The sequence below is a fragment of the Gopherus flavomarginatus genome, chromosome 3 (genome assembly GCF_025201925.1).
Source record: "Gopherus flavomarginatus isolate rGopFla2 chromosome 3, rGopFla2.mat.asm, whole genome shotgun sequence".
NCBI classification, from domain to species: Eukaryota; Metazoa; Chordata; order Testudines; family Testudinidae; genus Gopherus; species Gopherus flavomarginatus.
The window spans coordinates 128,894,495-128,916,763 of record NC_066619.1 but is presented as its reverse complement, the minus strand read 5'-3'; the positions used below and the strand labels follow the sequence as shown (position 1 = coordinate 128,916,763).

Genomic DNA, 22,269 nt, shown 5'->3' with positions numbered 1-22,269 from the left:
CTTTCACTGCCATAAATGTCTACGTACTGTGCAGGGCAACTGAGATTCAGGCCCTTGGTGCTTTCACATGCCATCAAACTTGAAAAACACCTTTAATGTTTAAATTGTATGCCAGAAATACGCTGTACTGCGGGACGTTGCTAATCCTTTGATGTCATGATCCACGTAAACATTGCAGGTCTTCCCACCTTTGCATGTTTGATATTAGAACGGTAGAGAGGTTTCATATTGTGTGCTAGGCACTAATAGACTTTTAAGAAGTCCTTGCCTTAAAAAGCTTACAGTCCTTGACTTTTACAAGATATTTTACAGACCGTTTGTTAGTATATTGGTATAAATAAAACTAAACTGAAATTGCCAGAATAAAGAAACAAAGAAGTCCTTGCCTTAAAAAGCTTACAGTCCTTGACTTTTACAAGATATTTTACAGACCGTTTGTTAGTATATTGGTATAAATAAAACTAAACTGAAATTGCCAGAATAAAGAAACAAAATATATTCTGTGATGCATTATACTTCAATTCTTTGTTCCTTCACAGAAGAACCTTACTAATTTGCACTAATGACTGGGAGAGCTGTTAGTGACTGAATTTTGCAAATTAGTAGTAAAAGCAAGGATAGTGCATCACAAAAGTCCCTTTGTTAATCTGTCATTCTATCATTTTGGAAAAGTGGTTGGGAGAGACCTATTTTTTCCCCCCAATGAAACTTATGGGGTATGCAGATGAGCAAAGTGCAAGTTAATGAGGGGTTTGCTACTTGCTAAAACACAAAATCCAATAATTCACAACAGGTGGCCCAGTTACGCATGAAAATTAGTGGGTTCTACTGTAATCATTTCATGCTGGAGATTGAGTTTCTTTGGTGCTGGGTCTGTGACAAGGCCTGAAATGGCTATTTCTAATGAGTTCATGTAACCCACTGGTGGTGCCAATCCGTAAAGTGTATGCTGTCACCCATTTCAGAGGCTCGTCTCTTCAGTTCAAGCCATAGCGGCTCATCTTTTCTTCTAGAAGGTCCCAGTTCAGTCCCTGCTGTATCATCCCAGATGGCGAATATAAGAACGGCCATACGGGATCAGACCAGTGGTCCATCTAGCCCAATATCCTGTCTCTAGAGCTTCAGAGGACTGAACAGAACTCAAGGGGAGCGTACAGAACTTGTGGTCATCACGTCAATGTTAGTTCAGGATTCCAAGAAAACCTTTGAGCATGTGCTTAAACCTGCTTGAGCTTCCCTGAATTGGGACCAGAGTATCTGATTCAAAACCCATTGTGAAGTGATGAGAGCACTTCCATTTACTCCAGTGGGAGTTAAACCAAGCCCATAAAGCCTATTCCAGCTTCTACTGAAATCAGTAGCAAAATAAATGGTTACAGGAGTTGGGCCATAGTGCATCGGCTCCATGTCATAAATGAATCATGTTTTAATTAGAAAATAAACCCATCAATCTCACAGTTGCCTTCCATTGAGCCTGCTCGTGCTGAATACCTAGAGAGCAGTTATTCTGGGTGATTGGCAAATGCAAGAAGAGCTCAGAAAAAGTAAAAAAGAAATGGAGTTCATAGATTATTTGGGTTGGAAGGGACCTCAGAAGATCATCTAGTCCAACCCCCTGCTCAAAGCAGGACCAATCCCCAAATGGCCCCCTGAAGGATTGAACTCACAACCCTGGATTTAGCAGGCCAATGCTCAAACCACTGAGCTATCCCTCCCCCCCAGAATACCTCAGGTAGGGTCTCTGTGATCCTTCTTTTTGGAACCAGCCTTGAACTCTGCCTTCAGGGCTGGGAGGAAACATGATAGGATGTGAGCCAGTGTGGCACAATCGAACTTATAAATAGTTTTAGTTTCACTAGAATGCTTACCACAGCTCTGCAGTAATACACAACAGTTCCCGCCAGCATCTCCCTCCTTCCTGACTCAAGGGCAAACGCAGAGTAGAGTTCGTTTCTTGGCAAACAGAGTAGCTCTGACAAGTCACTGATACCGTAGTTACATGGCCACTCCCCCATTTTCTCCTTCCCTCTCACCCCCATACCTTTATCACATCACAGGCCCTGGCCCTATGTTGGAACGGTGCCCAGTATGAGACGAGAGGGTGGATCGGGGGGTATCAGTTACAAATCATAAGTGCCCCAGCTTCTGATAGCCACATGTCCCTTTGTCATCCTGTGAAATGCGAGTCATGTTGGTACTTACAGAAAATAGCCCAAATTTTCAAACGTGGTGGTTGTTACCTCCCTAAATCTATATTTAGGTGCTTAGAGAGGGTGCCTAATTTTTATTCATGGGCAGCGCCCATGGATTGATTGCCAGTGACGTCAGTGGGAATTATGGGTGCTCAGCATCTCTGAATATCGGGTGACTTGGTGGAGCTTGAAGAGGGATGTAGGTATCCAGCTTCAGGCTTCTGAATAATGTGCAAAATATGATAAATTACGGTAAGAAAACGCAAATACTTCAAGTTCCTAAGGGGAAAAAAGACTATGAAGTAAGAGTTAAATATTGTTTACGGCGCTGAAAATTCCTACCTCCCAAACATAATCTATTAATATATAAAAACTATGTGTTCAAAATGGCTTAGAAAAATAAGTGTAGCGGGATCCCAGCAGTGCCTCCAATGTATCGCCCCGCTCCACCTGGTTACCTCCTTTAATGCCAATCCGCTTACAGGTTTTGATGGACAGGTCTGGGTTCTTTTGGATCCTGCCACCCACTCAGCAGGGTGTATCTTCTTTCTTTTTTATTCTGTGAAATTTGTCGGTGCCTCCACCCCTCTTGCTCCTTCCTGGCAGGGTCACCAGGGCAGCTTGGGCAGATAATTCTAACTACAGAGTAATCCCCACTTACTTGTCAGATAGTTGGAGACTTCCAAGAAATAACAGAAACACACAAAAATATATTCATCACAACAATTATATTAAACAGGAGACAAATACAACATAACAGGGTGAAACACTATTTTTAGGGTCACCGGTGCCCACACTGAAAATACCCATGACTTGATGTAGCAAATGTAAAATTAGTGTCCCATGGGTACGTGTACTTTGCTGGGGCCCTTGATGACCTATAACCACAAAATCCTTCTCTGCCGTGGTTTAGCAGTGTGGCTGACTGGGTTCAGTACAGCCCAAAGGACTCACAAGTGGGAGGAAGTGGTAAATCCCTCCACAGGTTTAATACGCAGCAGACTGTAAAATCCCCAGACCCTCAGTCCCTGGCTTGAGGGGACAGTCCAGGGAGCAGGGGGTCCCCAAAACAAATTCCCTGACTGACTAAAAGATGGTGCACACACAAACTCCACGAATGATCCTCAGGTTCAGAGCTGACTCTGGACTCCTTGGTCACTGCAGAGGGGCTGATCGCTGCTGGCAGGGATCCTCTTCAGGCAGGAATTAGGCTGCGTTGGTCCCAGGATTTTCCCTCCCCACAGAGAGGTGCAGGGCTCAAGGTGCCGGTAACACAATTGTACTAAAATCCAAACTGTTGTCTCCTAGCCCAGTGTCCAGACACACCCCCAGCAGGCAGCAGCCCTGGACTAGCAGCCAGAGCAGAGCTGACCGTGTGGGGACTGGGCTCCCCTAGGGAGCTGGAGGTGAACTCAGCCTGACTGGGGAAAGTTTCCCAGCAAATCTCTACAAACTGAGAGTCCTCAGTGGAGAGGGAAAAGCCCAGCAGAGGGATCTGGCTTTCAGGTCCCTAGAGGCCAGTACTCAGGGGGAACCTGCCTGCAGGCCTGGGACCCAGCAGCTCCCCACACAGCCAGTCCTGCCCTTGCCTTGGCTGGCTCCAGATTGACTCAAAAATGGCTTCTCCCCTTTTCTGAACTCCCTGGGAGGGGCATCTCACTCCTTAGTGGTTTGCCTTGCCCCCCCCCCCCACCAAGGACAGTGCCTCTCCCTGAGCTGCTGGCAGACAGAGCCCCAGGAATCTAGGCCAGCTCCTTGGGGGTTACATAAGACATTTCTGTTGCACTCTCTGCTGTGTCCCTCACAGTAGCTCCTGATCAATTTTAATGTTCAACAATAAGCATCTCTATAAATAGTCTCAAATTGTCAGGACAGTGTGTCCTTTTCCCAAACAGTTTCTCAATGAGCTTTCCTTAAAATATGTGCTTCTGAGACTTTATATTCAAAATAATGACCCCTGATTTGGTCCCATAGATAATCACCCATCACAAAACTCCTTCCAGAGATTTCCACTCCAGGAGTTGAGATGCTTCACTTTACCAGACAAATAGTTTGATACATTAGATATCCAGCAAGCACGTGCTATTTTAATGGAAACACAAAACCTTTTCCGTCCTTGTCTTCTTTTTAATTCCTGCTTCTTCGGTCATGGAGCTGGCACTGCATGGCCGGATTTATATTTCTCTCTCTGTGTAGGCTGTAGTTTAAAATTTAATTGGCATATGATTGTTCAAGATTCTTTCTTACTGGGTGTATGTTCAGGGTTAGCACCATAGGGCTGGGGAACCTCTAGTCCCACAGTAAGACAAACAACAAGTAATGAGTTAACAAAGAACAAAGTTCAAAAAAGATGTTTTGAATGGCTGTTGCACATTCCCGCTCATGGGATACGCCAATAGTGCAGATCCAGGCATATTGTTAGCACGTCCTTTGAGTGTGAACGTGCAGTTCATCTCAGAGGACTTTGATTACAAGTGAGAAACCTTTATTTATTCAGGTTGTGAATCCAAGCACCCAGATTTGGGAAATATCGGCTATACGGCTTCAGTGCAACCTTAACTCTGCCCCTTTGTGCATATGTGTTATGATTGAGTCCTGTGGGTACTGCAGGACAGGACAGGACGGGAGTGGGATTTAAAAAAAAGTCTTGTGCAGGGGTCTACCCCCGGGGATGCAATCGTGTAATTAGGCCATCATAATGGATATGCACTTGGGTAGAATTAAAGCTGCATGGACAACGGTAAATCTAGCCTATCCTAATTCTGTGAAGTCATGCACTTGAACTGAACGTTTTAAAGTTTTTGTATGTCATTTCCTAGGTTTCTTTAAAAAGGAAAAAGTTGAAAATGAATTCTAGTGCGTACAACTGTAACAATTCTCACTTCTTGCAATGTCAGCAGGGCTTGAACGCCTGAACCTTCAACAGTGTAGCACAGAGGTCTGTCACTTGCGCTACCGAACTAACTGCATTGGGTGGCAGCAGGACAAAGCTGTGCTCCCAGAGAGGAAGGAGGATGCCCTGTTGGCACCATGTGCCAGGTCCAGAAGGTGTGTTTAAAAGGGGGAATGCACAGAGCAGCCTGTGTCAGCGAGGTCCTATCGGGCAGTTCTAGAGCAGCTTGTAGTGTTGCTGCTCTGCTGGGAGCCTGGACCCAACGTTTTAGGATATCCACAGTCAGTTGTTGTTTTGGTGGGCTGCCAAAATTTTCCTGAGGAACAGGACAGGAAAGGGAAGTGGTGACTTTTAGCAGTTCATGCCTTGGCTAAACCTGAGTGGAGTTTCATGAGACAAAGAAAAGGCACTGTTGCTGTCAGAGAGCTTTTCTCCCTACTGAATTCCAAGGCCAGCTGCAAACAATAGACGTGGGAGAGCTTCACAAAAAAAGTTAAACGCATTTTTTATTATGGAACCTATTGCGTGACCTAAGCATAGTAACTGCTGCTAGCTCCCCATAGATGCTCTGATCATAGCTCTTGCTCTCTCTGGGTTCCTTACTTTGCTTCCCAGTAAAAGCAGTAATCCTCTTTCTGAAATTTTACCCTTGTTAACTTTTGTTCCTGAGACTGGCCATTTTTGCTTGTACTCCCCTGAGCCAGATCAGTAAACTGCAGGTGCTTATGTCTTACTCACCTTTGACCATTATGAAAAAATGCTAAGATGGAACTTTGTCCTTGCCTAAGATTTCTATTGTTGGAGTTATTCCTTAACAACATCTCTGTGCATTTCCCCTGTGCTCCATGATACTCCTTGCCCAACTCTTTCACCCAGCTGTATACTCACTTTTTAGGTGATGATGACTCCATTAAAAAGCTTATCGTAAGCTTTTTTCCCACCTTGTGTTGCCCGTGAGCTGAGAAGAAATCTGTCTTGGTGTAGATTGTCTAGATGAATTGAGAGGGGCAAATATGAGAAGATCTCAAGACTTATCCTACCAGAGCTAGGGCATCTTTTCTGGTTTCCCTCCGTAAAGAATTCCTCTCCGAAATCTGTAGAGAAACTGCTGGGGCTCAGTAAATCATGTGTTCAGCTTTGGCGTGTAGATTGGAAATGGTGTGTCTGATTTGGGATGTTGGTTTCACAGTTTGTCTTCTGTGAATGGCAACTACCTCTCTGTCCAGGAGTGTCTTGCGGCTCACTAGTCTTCGGGTGGTGACTTGTGATGCAATGTTCTGCCGTTGCTCAAGCAAGCTGAGGAACTGAATGAGAACACAGACCAACATCTTGCCAGTCCGATAAATAGTTTTGGTGGCAATTGGCATAAGTGAATTGTATAGACTATTTTAATGGATTTTTATCAGTTGTGGGGTCTTATCCCACACTAGACTCTGTGTAGTGAGAGGCACAACTCCAAAAGCAGGGGTCTGTGAAGGCATTCTGTCTAGACAACTCCACTTACGGATATTGTAAGTAACCGAGTTCTGCTGTTAACTGCTCTCAAAGTTATCAGTGCTCTGAAATGTCTGTACCTGTGTGGTTTGTTAAGTTCTGGAACCTTACATTAGTACGTTCATCCTCATGATCCAGCTGGCACTGTCTGCTTCTGAATACAGTGAGTTGTGTTTATCATTAACGGGCTGACGCGTTAATTCCTAAGTAATCCCAGCTAGTGACACTATACAGATAATGAATGGCAGGGAGTTTATTTCTTATTTAACGGTATCCCTCTTAGTAGATTATGATTAATTTTAATATTCAGCAATAAGCATTCTGTAAAGAGTCTCACATTGTCAGGCAGCGTGTCCTTTTTCCTGAACAGTTGCTCAATGAGCTTTCTTTAAAATTTGTATTAAAATACTGGCTCCTGATTTGGTCCCATACCAACAGTCCCCCATCACAAAATTCCTTCCAGAGATTCGTACTCCAGAAGTTGAGATGTGTACGGTTGCTTCAGCTAAGCACTTCACCCATGCAGTTGTAATATTTTTTTTTCTGAGCATTAAAAGCAAGATAGTGAAACAATTTTCCAGCCCTTTGTAGGTATTAATAATATATTTATTAATTTTAGCAAAATTTACATGGAAGTATAACTAATGACTTGTGCAATAAAAATTGCAATTCATTTTCAATACTCTAAGCAGCCTGTGCTTTGTCGTCTCTTTCTCCACTGCTTCAGTAGGTTTGATGCCATGTTTATCCACCATATATTCCTCCTCCACGTCATGAATTGTAGGGGGAAGAATTCCTCCTTACACAGCCCACCCATTTGTGCCGTGTCCTAGGGCTGGTTCTGGCTGTAAGCAGCTCCCTGTAGTTAAAGTTGCTTGGGGTGGCAGGCCCCTAGCATGGTGCTGGTGGGGGACATGGCTCCTTTGACAGCTGGGAAGGGGAGAATGGGCAATACAGGGATAGGATGAACTTTGTTCTCAAATGCTGAGACACTAGTAATAGTGCAGTTTAGAAAGTGGTTCTTGAATATATTTGATCTGCTCTGGAAAAAAAAAGGTGTCACGGTTTTGAAACATGCCTGTTTTATTTCCACAGTTTGCAACTTTATGTCTCATGAAAAGTGCCTCAAGCATGTGAAGATACCATGCTCGTGTATTGCGTCAAGTCTCGTCAGGGTGAGTCTGCATGTGTTATGATATACTTTACCTAGCCAGTGGCTCAAGTTTGTTTGCTATATCTTTCTCATTAGTAAATTAATTTAAAAAATAGATTGGCTCATTAATTTAATGATTTTAATATAACCTATTATGTTGTTCATTGGTTCAAACTCTTACATCTTTTCCATGATGAAAGTTTTAAATCTAAGCGCTTCTGAACCTGCCTGGAACAGGTGGTTACGCACAAACTGCCTTGAAAAATGCTGTGTTGTGTTCCTTAAAGCTTACTAAAGTGGTCTTATGGTGTGTCATTGCCTGGAAGAATTGTCATACCTGAATGTGGTAACTGCTTCAGATGAGGTGCAGAGGTATGGTACACTCTTATACACGGTTTTCTGAGCAAGGGTTTTGGACATTACCACATATTTTACAGCAAAAACACTTCAATAAGAGGGTGATAAGCCTTTGCTGTTGAATGAAAGAGCCGTTTTGACTTCTGTAGGGCCTGGTCTACACTACGCTTTTAAACCGATTTTAGCAACGTTAAACCGATTTAACACTATACCCATCCACACAACGAGGCCCTTTATATTGATATAAAGGGCTCTTTAAATCGGTTTCTGTACTCCTCCCCAACGAGAGGAGTAGCGCTAAAATCGGTATTACCATATCGGATTAGGGTTAGTGTGGCCGCAAATCGACAGTATTGGCCTCCGGGCGGTATCCCACAGTGCTCCACTGTGACCGCCCTGGACAGCAATCTGAACTCGGATGCAGTGGCCAGGTAAACAGGAAAAGCCCCACGAACTTTTGAATTTCATTTTCTGTTTGTCCAGTGTGGAGCTCTGATCAGCACGGGTGACGATGCAGTCCCATATCCAAAGAGAGCTCCAGCATGGACTGTACGGGAGATACTGGATGTGACCGCTGTATGGGGTGACAAATCTGTTCTATCAGAGCTCTGTTACAGAAGACGAAATGCCAAAGCATTTGAAAAAAATCTCCAGGCTATAATACAGAGTCCACAGCACAGTGCTGTGTGACAAGCGTAACGGAAAGCCAAAGAATCAAATGGACGCTCATGGAGGAAGGGAGGGGGTACTGAGGACTCCAGCTATCCCACAGTCCCCGAAAATCATTTACATTCTTGGCTGAGCTCCCAATGCCTATAGGATCAAACACATTGTCCGGGGTGGTTCAGGGTCTATCTCATCAATTTACCCCCCCTTCCCCTCTGTGATAGCAAAGGGGAAAAAATCATTTCTTGGCTTTTTTATATGTCACCCTATGTATACTGCATGCTGCTGGTAGACACGGTGCTGCAGCAGTAAACAGTAGCATCCTCTCTCCTCCCCTCCCCAGTGGCAGATGGTACAGTGCAGTAGGACTGATAGTCATCCTTGTCATGAGCCCGTGAGCGCTCCTGGAGGCCGGCCGGGGGCGCCTGGGTAAAAATAGGAATGATTCCCGGTCATTCCCAGTAGATGGTACAGAACAGCTGGTAACCGTCCTCATCATAGCAACTGAGGGCTGAGCTCCATCAGCCCCCTCCCTTTCATGTGTAAAGAAAAGATTCTGTACTGCCTGGACTATCATAGCAGCTGGAGGCTGCCTCCCCCTCATTTTATCTCACTAACAAGTCACTGTTTCTTATTCCTGCATTCTTTATTACTTCATCACACAAATTCTTTATTACTTCATCATACAAGCACTGCCACGGTAGCCCAGGAAGGTTGGGGAGGGAGGTTAGCAACGGGTGGGGTTGTTGCAGAGGCACCCCCCATGAATGGCATGCAGCTCATCATTTCTGCGAGATCTGACACGGAGTGGCTGTGCTCTCTGGTTCTCTGGTACACTGGTTCTCTAGTACACTTGCCCCATATTCTAGGCAGGACTGACTCTATTTTTAGATACCATAAAGGAGGGATTGACTCGGAGAGTTGTTCCCATTTTTGTCTTTGCGCCCCCGGCTGACCTCAGCCAGGGGCACCCATGACAGCAGCAGACGGTACAGAACGACAGATAACTGTCATCTCACTGCCAATTTACAATGGCAGCAGACGGTACAGAACGACTGATAACCGTCTCTGCTATCATGCAAAGGCAAATGAATGCTGCTGTGTAGCGCTGCAGTATCGCCTCTGTCAGTGGCATCCAGTACACATACGGTTACAGTGACAAAAGGCAAAACAGGCTCCAGGGTTGCCATGCTATGGCGTCTGCCAGGGCAATCCAGGGAAAAAGGGAGCGAAATGATTGTCTGCCGTTGCTTTCCCGGAGGAAGGAATGAGTGACGACATTTACCTAGAACCACCCGCGACAATGATTTTTGCCCCATCAGGCACTGGGATCTCAACCCAGAATTCCAATGGGCGGGGGAGACTGCGGGAACTATGGGGTAGCTATGGAATAGCTACCCACAGTGCAACGCTCCAGAAATCGACGCTAGCCTCGGATCATGGACGCACACTGCCAAATTAATGTGCTTGGTGTGGCCACGTGCACTCGACTTTATACAATCTGTTTTACAAAACTGGTTTATGTAAAATCGGAATAATCCCGTAGTGTAGACGTACCCTCCATTGGTGCATCTTAACATTTTTGTTCATGTGTGCCCTTTTTTTGAGTCTTAATTGTAGCGGTGGATACAGACAGAAAATATCGTGTTGCGTCTATAGAAATCCATGGTATGCCCCCATCTTGAATATTGTGGGCAGATCTGGTTGCCCCATCTCAAAAAAGATATATTGGAATGGGAAAAGGTTCAGAAAAGGGCAACAAAAATGATTAGGGGTATGGAACGGCTTCCGTATGAGGAGAGATTAAGAAGGCGGTTACTTTTCAGCTTGGAAAAGAGACAGCTAAGGGGGGATATGATAGAGCTCTACAAAATCATGAGTAGTGTGGAGAAAGTAAATGAAGTGTTGTTTACTTCTTTTCATAACACAAGAACTAGGGGTCACCAAATGAAATCAATAGGCAGTAGGTATAAAACAAACAAGAGGAAGTATTTCTTCACACAATATACAGTCAGTCTGTGGAACTCTTTGCCAGACGATGTTGTGAAAGCCAAGACTATAACAGGGTTCAAAAAAGAACTAGTATGAATACACACACGCGCACACACACACACACACAAATGGTTTCAATTTAAATACTAAAGAAGAAAAGCACAAAGAGGTATTGTGGAGCCGAAGGAAGATGGAAATGGGAAGATGGGGGCAGTGAAATGCCTGGTGAAGTGTTAAGTGGTACGAAAGCTTTAAATAAGGAAAGCCTGGAAGAGTTAGAGACATCTGTCATTAAATCAATCTCAGTGAATCAAAGGGATGTTGATACAGGTATAACAGAGAAGATAATCAGATACTTTTGGGAACATTTAGATGGAGAGCCAGCGTCATCTTATATCTTGGATGTGTACTGCAAGTTCTTATGTCATTAAACCCACCCATTCTGTCTGGTTGAAACTTTTCCTTAGGTATGTTTGTACACCACGTATGACCTAGAACGTGCGAATATGAATTGACTAGGATGCTGACAGTGGGGTCATGGCAAGAGCCTGTGGCCGTTTTTGGTGGAGCATTGCCAGCAGATCGAGGGAAGTGATTATTCCCTTCTGTTAGACACTGGTGAGGCCACACCTGGAGTATTGCATCCACTTTTGGTCCCCCCACTACAGAAGGGATGTGGACAAATTGGAGAGAGTCCAGTGGAGGGCAACGAAAATGATTAGGGGGCTCGGGCACATGTCTTACAAGGAGAGGCTGAGGGAACTGGCGTTATTTAGTCTGCAGAATAGAAGAGTGAGGGGCGATTTGATAGCAGCCTTCAACTACCCAAAAGTGGGTTCCAAAGAGGATGGAGCTCGGCTGTTCTCAGTGATGGCAGATGACAGAACAAGAAGCAATGATCTCAAGTTGCATTGGGGGAGGTCTAGGTTGGATATTAGGAAACACTATTTCACTAGGAGGGTGGTGAAGCACTGGAGTGGGTTACCTAGGGAGGTAGTGGAATCTCCATCCTTAGAGGTTTTTAAGGCCTGGCTTAACAAAGCCTGGCTGGGATGTTGGTGTTGGTCCTGCTTTGAGCAGTGGATTTGACTAGATGACCTTTTGAGGTCCCTTCTGACCCTGATATTCTATGATTTGTTCATTTAAATTTGGCATGTGATTTTAAAATATCAGTTCTTCTTAACTGTGTGATGAAAACCATGAGTCTGAATGTATTAATGTTAAAATCTGATATTATAATATTGTAGTTTAGTTGTTTTTATTTATGTCTGAGTGCAGGTTGTTTTCCCCAGTTTTCAATGATATTTTATCTGATGTTTTGTTTTTGCTTAAACAATCAAAATACAAACAATAGCATATTTTATTTAACTTTAGATCATCCTCTCCTACGCCTACAGTTATGCAGCATGCCTTGTAACAATTGGCAGCTTTTCACACTCAGAATTGTCGACCTGTCAGTGTTGCTGTACAGAGTTGTAAAGGGCTGAAGAGCCTTCATGTAGAAAGGTGCTATATAAAATTTAAGATAGTCCAGAAGTAAACAGAACAGTTTCTTCACACAATGCACAGTCAACCTGTGGATCTCTTTGCCAGAGGATGTTATGAAGGCCAAGACTATAAGAGGGTTCAGAAAAGAACTAGATAAGTTCATGGAGGATAGGTCTATCAGTGGCTATTAGCCAGGATGGGCAGGGATGGTGTCCCTAGTCTCTGTTTGCCAGAAGCTGGGAATGAGTGACAGGGAATGGATCATTTGATGATTGCCTGTTCTGTTCATTCCCTTTGGGACACGTGACAGTGGCCACTGTTGGAAGATGGGATACTGAGCTAGATGGACCTTTGGTCTGACCCAGTATGGTCATTCTTATGTTCTTGTTTTCTTGATATGATTATCTGAGTTCTGTTAACCCGGGATCACTGAGCAAGTAAAGGCTGCCATGTGGGAGATTTTGTGTTTTGTGTAGTCTACATGAAGTAAATATTGAACTTGGTTCTTAATTAAAAAAATATAACGAAGCAAAACAACTAATAATGTTTTGTAATATATGTGGAAAATTTATTTTTGCATCCATCACCATCCCAGGTTATTTACATGTGGTTCTTTATGGAAAGCTCTGATGTATGAAGTGGTATTAAGAGGGTATTTTTCCTGTCATTTTCTCCTCATGTATTAATATTAAGCTTATGACATAAATTACATTTTTAATCTCTTGGATTTTATCTGGAACAGACAACAGCCTTTAAAGTCCATCTGTGACAGTGTTTCATTTGATGTTAAATCAAACTGTCAGAGAACCATTTTTCAATGATTGTCTCATGGAAATTTTCATATCTAAACAGAGCTTCCTTTCCAGGATCAAGTAAAGGCTCATACAGTCTCAAACATGTCATGACTGCAGCTAGTCTCAGATAAGTTCTGGACTAGGAGATTTGGAAGGATGCCTTACTAAGTTGTTTTTTGCTTGGACTTAGTGTTTCACACTGAAATCAGGCCATGGTATTTCAAAACCTGTTTTTGTAGACAGTCCAGCTTGCCAAGTGTCCATGTCTACTGTTCATGGGGTGTTTCTGTGTGTTGTGAGGCTGTTAGATATCTCTTATGTTGTCATTTAAAAAAAATACTCTTTGTACTGTCTGAGGTGTTTCACAAACTAACTGTAGTGTACTTAGTGATAAACATTGCACATCCTCACTGTGTGTTTCAACCAAGTTATGTAGGTGACGATACGTGTTGTGAAAGTGTTCTCCGGGCTTTGCCTGGACATCGAAATATTTGCTTTTTTCTTTTGTTTTGATTTAACAGATTGTGGCCATATAGAGAAGTTTTTTAGTTTTTATGAGTTTTCTATGATAAATGCTTGCTTTTAGAGAAGTTAGGTATTTGTAGTACTTGTTCTCTGAACGTAGTTGTGTTTAATGCAATTGTTACCTGTCCGTCCCTAATGCAGGCTCGGTGAATTGTTTAATCGAGGGAGGAAAATTAAAACCAGACAAATGTAAACTTCAAAACACCACGTGGCCGTTTATTAACAGGGAAAAAAATCACAACTTGGGCTGGGGAGGAGCACTTTTATCAACTAACAGTACTATTGGAACCAGAAACCTTTACACAACCTGAAGCAATCTATTTACATTTATCAACAAGGAACCAAACGATTCAAAATTAACTGCCCTTTAGAAAAAAGGTAGATGAATACACCAAATAAAATAAACTGTGTGCACACTAACCAAATACTACTATCAAATACACCAATTACCTTCAATAGTAGTTATTACAACTCAGTTCTTATATACCATATATACACAACTCTACATCAAATAACAATATATGCAATTCTGTACCAAATAAGAAGGGGAAAAGAGAAAAGGCTAAGCAAAGCACAGAAAGAGAGATTAGAAAGCAAGTACCGTATTCCAGGCGCAGCTGACCAGCAGAACAGACACCAGAAGCATTCCGAATCCGTAGAAGATAACATTGAAAAAGTAATAAAATGACACGTCCCAAGCCGGCTATATCCGGAGAAGACCCCTGGCCGAAGGGTTGATCAGGTCCTTCAGTCAGTACGTGGATACTCCTGCAGATCCTGGCACGAGGCATGGTTTTATTCAAAGGCCCATTTTACACTTGTCAGGATCTGATTGGTCCCTAGCTCCTACGCCCTCCAGGTTTCGAGCTGTTGCCCCTTACGTAGATGGAATTTGCACACGGCACACTAGAAGCTGCTAGAAGCTGCACCCAGCACTCTAGCATGGTTTTGCACACAGCCCTAATCTGACCGTTTGAACTGAACTACGATTGGTCAGATTGGGTCCCTTTGCCCACGGCACACTGGTGTTATGCACACAGCACTAACCTGACCCCTGGGTTACCAGGCAGAAGAGCGGGAGACTGCACACGACACTAGCCTGACCCCTAGGTGACCAGGAAAAAGAGCGGGAATAATGCACACGGCACTCTAATGTTGCACACCGCACCACAGTGTTGCACACAGTACCAGTATGACCTCTAGATGACCGGCAATTGTCGATACAGACACCATGTTGGAAAAAGACCTTAGGGCTGCGACATTACCCAAGACTTATATTTCTGTATGTGGACTGGAATCTGTCATAGTCCAACAATATTGTACTAATTTTGTGCAAACTAGGGTATCTATACAAAAGCGTGCCGAGATACTGATTTAGAACTGCACGTCTGTGTTAAGGCGTTTACAAGTTTTCTGTATAGTAATTCATTTAGAACTGATTAGTTATTGGTTGCTTGCATGTGTGATATTGGTATTTAACTTTTTTCTTGCTGATTCAGATACTGGGAAATCAAGATTATAGTTCCCATAAAATGTTGCCCAAACACCAGAATTTGCTGTTGACTGTCTTGCGGAAGAGATGTCACTACTGTTGCTTCAGAGTACTAGTGTCTTGGGTGAACGTTTAACAAATGAAACTGGTGAATGTAGCATCTTCTCCCATGCCCATGAATTGTGATTGACTGAGCACCATTTGCTCCCAGTAGATAGAAATCTAACTTTCCTTTCAGAGACCATATCACTTTGAGTCCTGGGAAACCTTACATTGTTTAAATTTCTTTTTCACAAATGACAGATTTATTGCCCTGATTACAGGCTGAGGTGACAGAGTGGGGGCAAGAGGGAAGTGTCAGTGCAGCTTTCCAGGGGTCTGTGACTTCATAAGCAGGCGGTTGACCTTGTCTGTTGACCTGATTTTTTTTTTCCCCATTGGCTCCAGCTGTGCACAGTTGATTGGTTGTGTTTGTCAGTTGCTGTATTTCTCATAAACTGCTGGAAGAAGCGAAAAGGGATGGGGGGAAATACAGAGTTAGGTTAATCCCCTTTTAAAACTACTGATAATCCTTTCTGCATTAAACATTCCAGGGGTGATGGTAACAGTTGCATGCCTCTTTATCTAGTCTTCACCACTGTAGCATTTTGCCTCAGTATTAGGAGTCTCAGAGGAGTGAGTTCCACCGAAGAGGTGAAAATCCAAATAGCATTGTCATCATCGTCCCTGTTTGCCTGAGATTTTATGGACGTGCCTAAGAGTGCTCATTCACTTACTAAGATTTATCAAAATCAGGCATTTGATAATTTCCAAGACTTCAGATACAAATGTGTTACGTTCAAGTGGAGGGAAGAACGTTGGGACAGGGATAGCTTGGGGAACGAGGGACGGAAAGAGGGAGAGGAGCGTGGATGGTGGAGGTAATGGATGAGAGTGAGGGGTGGGAGGATGTTGGGGCAAACAGCCTATCAGAAGATAGAAAACTGTGTCCAGAATCCCAGTGGAGAATGCCATCTCTTGACATCACCTGCCTCATCCTTCCCTTTTTAGGAGTTGTTGCTTTCTACTGGGATCTGCTTCTGCTGCCCAGAGTGCTGTGGCACTGCTTGTGGTTCCTGGGGAGGGTCGGTGTCTGCTGGGGCCTTATGTCCCGGGAGGGAGGGTGAAGGGGTATTTAAACATAACTCGGGATGATCTGAAGTCGAACAGAGCAGCTAGTTACCAATTTGATCGTAGCCAGGATCATGGGCTCTGATGAGGTGTCATAGCAACTTAAAATGACCCCAGCTTTGCTTTATAGCTCATCTGCTGAGCGGTGACATTTCCAGCATCATAGCACTGTCAGTGAGATGAGCAGTACCTGTTGAATCATCAAAATCATTCCTTGGAAGTGTCCCATCCAGTATTGACCCAGCCCAGCCCAGCCCAGCCAACCTGAGCTTTGAAGATTAGACTGGTTAGTATGGTGGCAGGTCACTAGAAGAATTTTTTTTGTTCTAAAAATCAGCTGACATCAAACATTATTCCTGTGAGAAATAGGGGTGATTTCAGAGATGGAAATGAGAGAACTCCTTTTTGTTTTTTTTAAGTGGTAAATTGTGTGTGTGTGTTTGTGTTTTAAGAGGCTGGGAAATAGATGGACAGGTGAGCTCAATCTCTGTATGAATCACAACTCGTGACACTGGGTATAAAACCTGCCCCTCCCTTTTTTTTTTAAATTTTGACTTCCACAAAAGCTGGACAGGTTTTCAGTTAGGAGATTTTTCGTTTGTATCAATTTTAGCAATAAGTGTCGGTAGAAGGTCTTGTGTTGTAGGTTGTAACAACAGTCAAAACTTCTGTTGTGGGCTTATGATTGTGAATTTAATTATCCTGTAACAAATATGTTAATTCTTAGTTGAAAGTTAAAATATCAACTTACTAATATTACTACTTAATTATTAATTTATTACAAATTGTAATGAAAAGTTATTTAATTTTAGTCAATCATTTGAAGATTAGCAAACATGTAGGTTAAAATATCAACACCAAACTTTTATTTTTTAAATACTATTTTCTTGGCATAAACTTGTACATGTAACAATCATATTCAAGATGCATCTGTCTGAGGACTTCATCTAGTGCCAGTTGTTGTACTGCATAAGTGCCTCAATGGTTCTGGAAGGTGAGGTCCCCCCTAGTAGACTTCATGAGATTTCTGCTCTTCTCCTTTTCCTGTGTATGTACAAGTTTTTGACTCTGTTCTTTCCACTCCTCCCCTTTTTGTTTCTTTGGCTATAGTGTGAAAGTTTTGTTCAAGCCAAGGGGGTCTGCAGCATGTCCTCGAAGTGGCCAGGTTCCAGACTAATCCAGTCTTATCTGGAAGGTCATTTGACAGATGTGCCCCCTTGACTGGGAAGGATCTGCCTGCAGATCTCTTGTGGTTCATCCTGAGTTTTGTGAGCTGCATTGTTCCCGCAGGACAATTGTCTGGAGCCTCACAAAAGGGTGGGAGACTTGATGTGACGAGTTGTTGAGCTACCAACAAAGCTAGGCACAGTGTCCTTTTTTTCTTACATTATAAGCACAGGAAACTTAAACCAATACAATTTTTTGACTGTTCCAAATGTTTTCACTGCTCCAAATTCTTCATCCTCTCCTCCAAGCCCCTATGTCTACCTCCCTAGGCAGGAGAGCACTCCATCTAAACTCTTGTAAACTTGATATAAGCTGTAGCCTATCATGAGAATCACATACTAGCTCTGAATCCACAATCTTTCACATTCAGAAATAGGACTGGTTTCAGAGTGGTAGCCGTGTTAGGCCATGTCTACATCTAAAATTTTGCAGCGCTGGTTGTTACAGCTGTATTAGTACAGCTGTATATGGCCAGCGCTGCAGAGTGGCCACACTTACAGCAACCAGCGCTGCAAGTGGTGTTAGATGTGGCCACACTGCAGCGCTGTTGGGCGGCTTCAAGGGGTTTCGGGGAACGCGAGAGCAAACCGGGAAAGGAGACCAGCTTCGCCGCGGTTTGCTCTCGCGTTCCGCGAACCACCCTGCAAACCGCAGGGAAGGAGACCTGCTTGCTCGGGTTCGGGGAACGCGAGAGCAAACCGGGAAAGGAGACCAGCTTCGCCGCGGTTTGCTCTCGCGTTCCGCGAACCACCCTGCAAACCGCAGGGAAGGAGACCTGCTTGCTCGGGTTCGGGGAACGCGAGAGCAAACCGGGAAAGGAGACCAGCTTCGCCGCGGTTTGCTCTCGCGTTCCGCGAACCACCCTGCAAACCGCAGGGAAGGAGACCTGCTTGCTCGGGGAACGCGAGAGCAAACCGCGGCGAAGCTGGTCTCCTTCCCCGGTTTGCTCTCGCGTTCCCCGAACCGCCGAGCAAGCAGGTCTCCTTCCCTGAGGTTTGCTGGGTGGTTCGCGGAACGCGAGAGCAAACCGCGGCGAAGCTGGTCTCCTTCCCCGGTTTTCTCTCGCGTTCCCGGAACCACCCTGCAAACCGCAGGGAAGGAGACCTGCTTGCTCGGGGTTCGGGGAACGCGAGAGCAAGCCGGGGAAGGAGACCAGCTTGATTACCAGAGGCTTCCTCAGGTATGCTGGGATACCTGCTTATTCCACGGAGGTCAAGAAAAGCGCTGGTAAGTGTCTATACTTGATTACCAGCGCTGGATCACCAGCGCTGGATCCTCTACACCCGAGACAAAACGGGAGTACGGCCAGCGCTGCAAACAGGGAGTTGCAGCGCTGGTGGTGCCCTGCAGATGTGTACACCTCCTAAGTTGCAGCGCTGTAACTCCCTCACCAGCGCTGCAACTTTCTGATGTAGACAAGCCCTTAGTCTGTATCAGCAAAAAGAATGAGGAGTCCTTGTGGCCACTAGAGACTAACAAATGTATTTGGGCATAAGTATCTGATGAGATGGGTTTTAGCCCACAAAAGCTTATGCCCAAATACATTTGTTAGTCTCTAAGGTGCCACAAGTACTCCTAGAAATAAGATAGATACTCCCTGGAAGTTTCAGAGTAGTCTGTATCCGCAAAAAGAACAAGAGTACTTGTGGCACCTTAGAGACTAACAAATTTATTTCAGCATGAGCTTTCGTGGGCTACAGCTCACTTCTTTGGATGCATAGAATGGAACAAACAGACAGGAGATATTTATACATACAGAGAACATGAAAAGATGGAAGTATGCATACCAACAGGAAGAGTCTAATCAATTGAGATGAGCTATCGTCAGCAGGGGAAAAAAAACTTTTGAAGTGATAATTAAGATGACCCATAGAAGATGTGAGGAGAACTTAACATAGGGAAATAGATTCAATTAGTGTAATGACCCAGCCATTCCCAGTCTCTGTTAAGGCCTGAGTTAATTGTGTCTAATTTGCATATTAATTCGAGTTCAGCAGTCTCTCTTTGGAGTCTGTTTTTGAAGTTTTTTTGTTGCAAAACTGCCACCTTCAAGTCTGTCACTGAGTGGTTAGAGAGGTTGAAGTGTTCTCCCATTGGTTTTTGAATGTTATGATTCCTGATGTCAGATTTGTGTCCATTTATTCTTTCGTGAAGAGACTGTCCAGTTTGGCCAATGTACATGGCAGAGGGGCATTGCTGGCACATGATGGCATATATCACATTGGTAGATGTGCAGGTGGAAGGTTGTCATTTCATTTTCTATTTTTATTTTTGGTTTTTCTTCCCTTAATAGGATCCATAAAGCATTGAATTCTGTAGTGGTAATAAAGGAGAGTTCTTAGTTATCAGGTTTGCTTTTGATGTTGCAAAAAGGAACAGTCTCCAGCAGGTCTTGATGATAACAGAAAACTCTATTGAATGAGTCATTCCTCCAAGTCGAAGCATGACTCACACAAAAACGTTTTCTGCTATAGAAGTACCATAGGATCTAAGGGCACCCGTGTATGCAGACTGCAAGATATGGACCATAAGCTTTCCAATTGCAAGGCTGCCCTTGAGAACTACCACCAACGGTAGGTCTAATCTGCTGTTTGTATGACATATTTCAGACAAATTAGGTCAATTGTAGGAATACATTTGCTTCTGATACAGTGAAGTAATGTACAGATTTATACTGTTTCCCGTGCATCAGCCACAATAGAAATTTTGGGTATTGGCTATATTAGCTAATTTGAACCGTATTTATCCGTTTCCTGTCCTGTGATATGTTCCCACCCCTTGTAATGTTAATTCTTGTTTGATTACAATATTTATATGAGAAAGACTTGGGACTTTTTACCAGAAATTGCTTTTAATTTGCATTCTTCTTGTCCCAAGAAAAGTGAGGAAGTTAACATAGTTACTCAGTATGGAGACTACTCATGTTCTTTAAAGCAATTTATAAAAAATAAATAATTAGCAGTTACAGAAGGTGCGCGTTCTCCTAACCAAAATGGAAGCAAGAAGGCAAGCTAAAATCCGATATAGCTAAAATACAAGATTAGAGGTTATTCAAACTAAACATACTTTTCAAAAAATAAAAATCCAGACCAAGTGAAGAAAACAGTGGTGGTTGGTAAGATGGAAACTAGGAAAGCAAAGAAAATTTGGAGAGAAAACTGACAAATAGGAAAAAAAAATCAAAACTCAGGGAATTCTTGAGGTATATTAAAAGCAAGAAGGCGTCAACCACTGAGTCAAGGGAGCAATCAAGGCAGAATGTTGTAGAGAAGCTAAATGATTTCTGTGGAAGAGTCTCCCACACATAGGGAGTGGACTTGACGTCTACTCCAAACTTTTACTCTTTCCAGATGAGGCACTAACAGAGACTAAAATGTCAAAATAACAAATCCTGGAATAAAATGATAAATTGAATAGCAAAGAGACAAGGTGGCTGAGGTAATATCTTTTATTGGACCAACTTCTGTGGGTAAAAGAGAGAAGCTTTCATACTGCACAGAGCTCTTGTTCTGGTAGTCACAAGGACTAGACTGCTTCATCCAAGAGTTCTGAAGAAATTTGGGATGAGAGTGTTCTGATTTTCAAAGCAGTCCTGGGGATTTAGACATGTCTTCCATTCCTGTGGCTAGTCTGTTTAAAAATATGAGCTATCACATATTAAAATCAGCTTCTACACTGGAGAATAGCAAACATACCTACTTCTTTAAAAGGGCACTTGGGGTTATTCTGGGAATTAGACCAGTGAGTGTTACTTCAGTATCAGGTATATTGGTTGAAGTATTAATTAAAGACCATTCTAAAACACCTAGTTGAACATGATGTGATCAAGGTCTTGTTAAGGTATTTTGTTCCCCAAAAGTAAACTAGAATTTTATCGAGCATCTCAACAAAATAGTGGATAAAGGAGAATGTGACATAGAATATCAGAGTTGGAAGGGACCTCAGGAGGCCAACCTGCTGCTCAAAGCAGGACCACTCCCCAGACAGATTTTTACCCCAGATCCCTAAATGGCCCTCTCAAGGATTGAACTCTCAACCCTGGGTTTAGTAGGCCAATGCTCAAACCATTGAGCTATGCCTCCCCCCCCCCCTCAAGCAGTTGATGTGACTTATTTGGCTGTTCAGAAGACCTTCAGCTCTTTCACAAGGTTCAATTACGGTAACTAATCCTGGGATGAAAAATAAAGGGCTATAACTAGGACCGTACCAAATTCATGGTCCATTTTGGTCAATTTCACGGTCATAGGATTTTAAAAATAATAAATGTCATGATTTCAGCTATTTAAATCTGAAATTTCAGGATGCTGTGGGAGTCCTGACCCATCTCCGAAGGCAGCCGCGCAGAAGTAAGGGTGGCATGGTATGGTATTGTCACCTTTACTTCTGCACTGCTGCTGGCAGATTGCTGCCTTCAGAGCTGGGCGCCTGGCCAGCAATTGCCACTCTCCAGACACCCAGCCCTGAAGGCAGCGCAGAAGTAAGGGTGACAATACTGCAACCCCCCTACAATAATGTTGCAACCCCTCCCCTCCAACCCTCTTTTGGGTCAGGCCCCCCAGTTTGAGAAATAAATCTGTACAGTATAGGGTAAAAGTGCGCACAAGACCAGATTTCATGGCAGAGACCAGATTTCCCGGTCCGTGATGCATTTTTCACAGATGTGAATTTGGTAGGGCCCTAGCTATAACAAATTTGAAATTGTCCAATAGAGGAAATGGCATGGTAGGGGGAAGAAGTTGGAAAAAGCAGGCTTCTGCTGGTTGTTGGTTGTTTCGGGTTTTGTTTTTGTTATGAGATCAAGCCCTTTAAAAGTCAGGAAAATTCTG

General features: G+C 43.5%; 1 protein-coding gene across 3 annotated transcripts in view; it reads left to right on the top strand.

Annotated features, from left to right (window-relative positions):
* The window catches only part of DGKQ (diacylglycerol kinase theta), a 146,347-nt gene that overhangs the window by 28,167 nt on the left and 95,911 nt on the right, over positions 1–22,269 (top strand). For all 3 annotated transcript variants that reach the window (XM_050943063.1, XM_050943064.1, XM_050943065.1), the window contains exon 2: positions 7,675–7,754. In XM_050943063.1, coding sequence (XP_050799020.1) covers positions 7,675–7,754 — 80 coding nt within the window. The remainder of the gene's footprint in view (positions 1–7,674; positions 7,755–22,269) is intronic.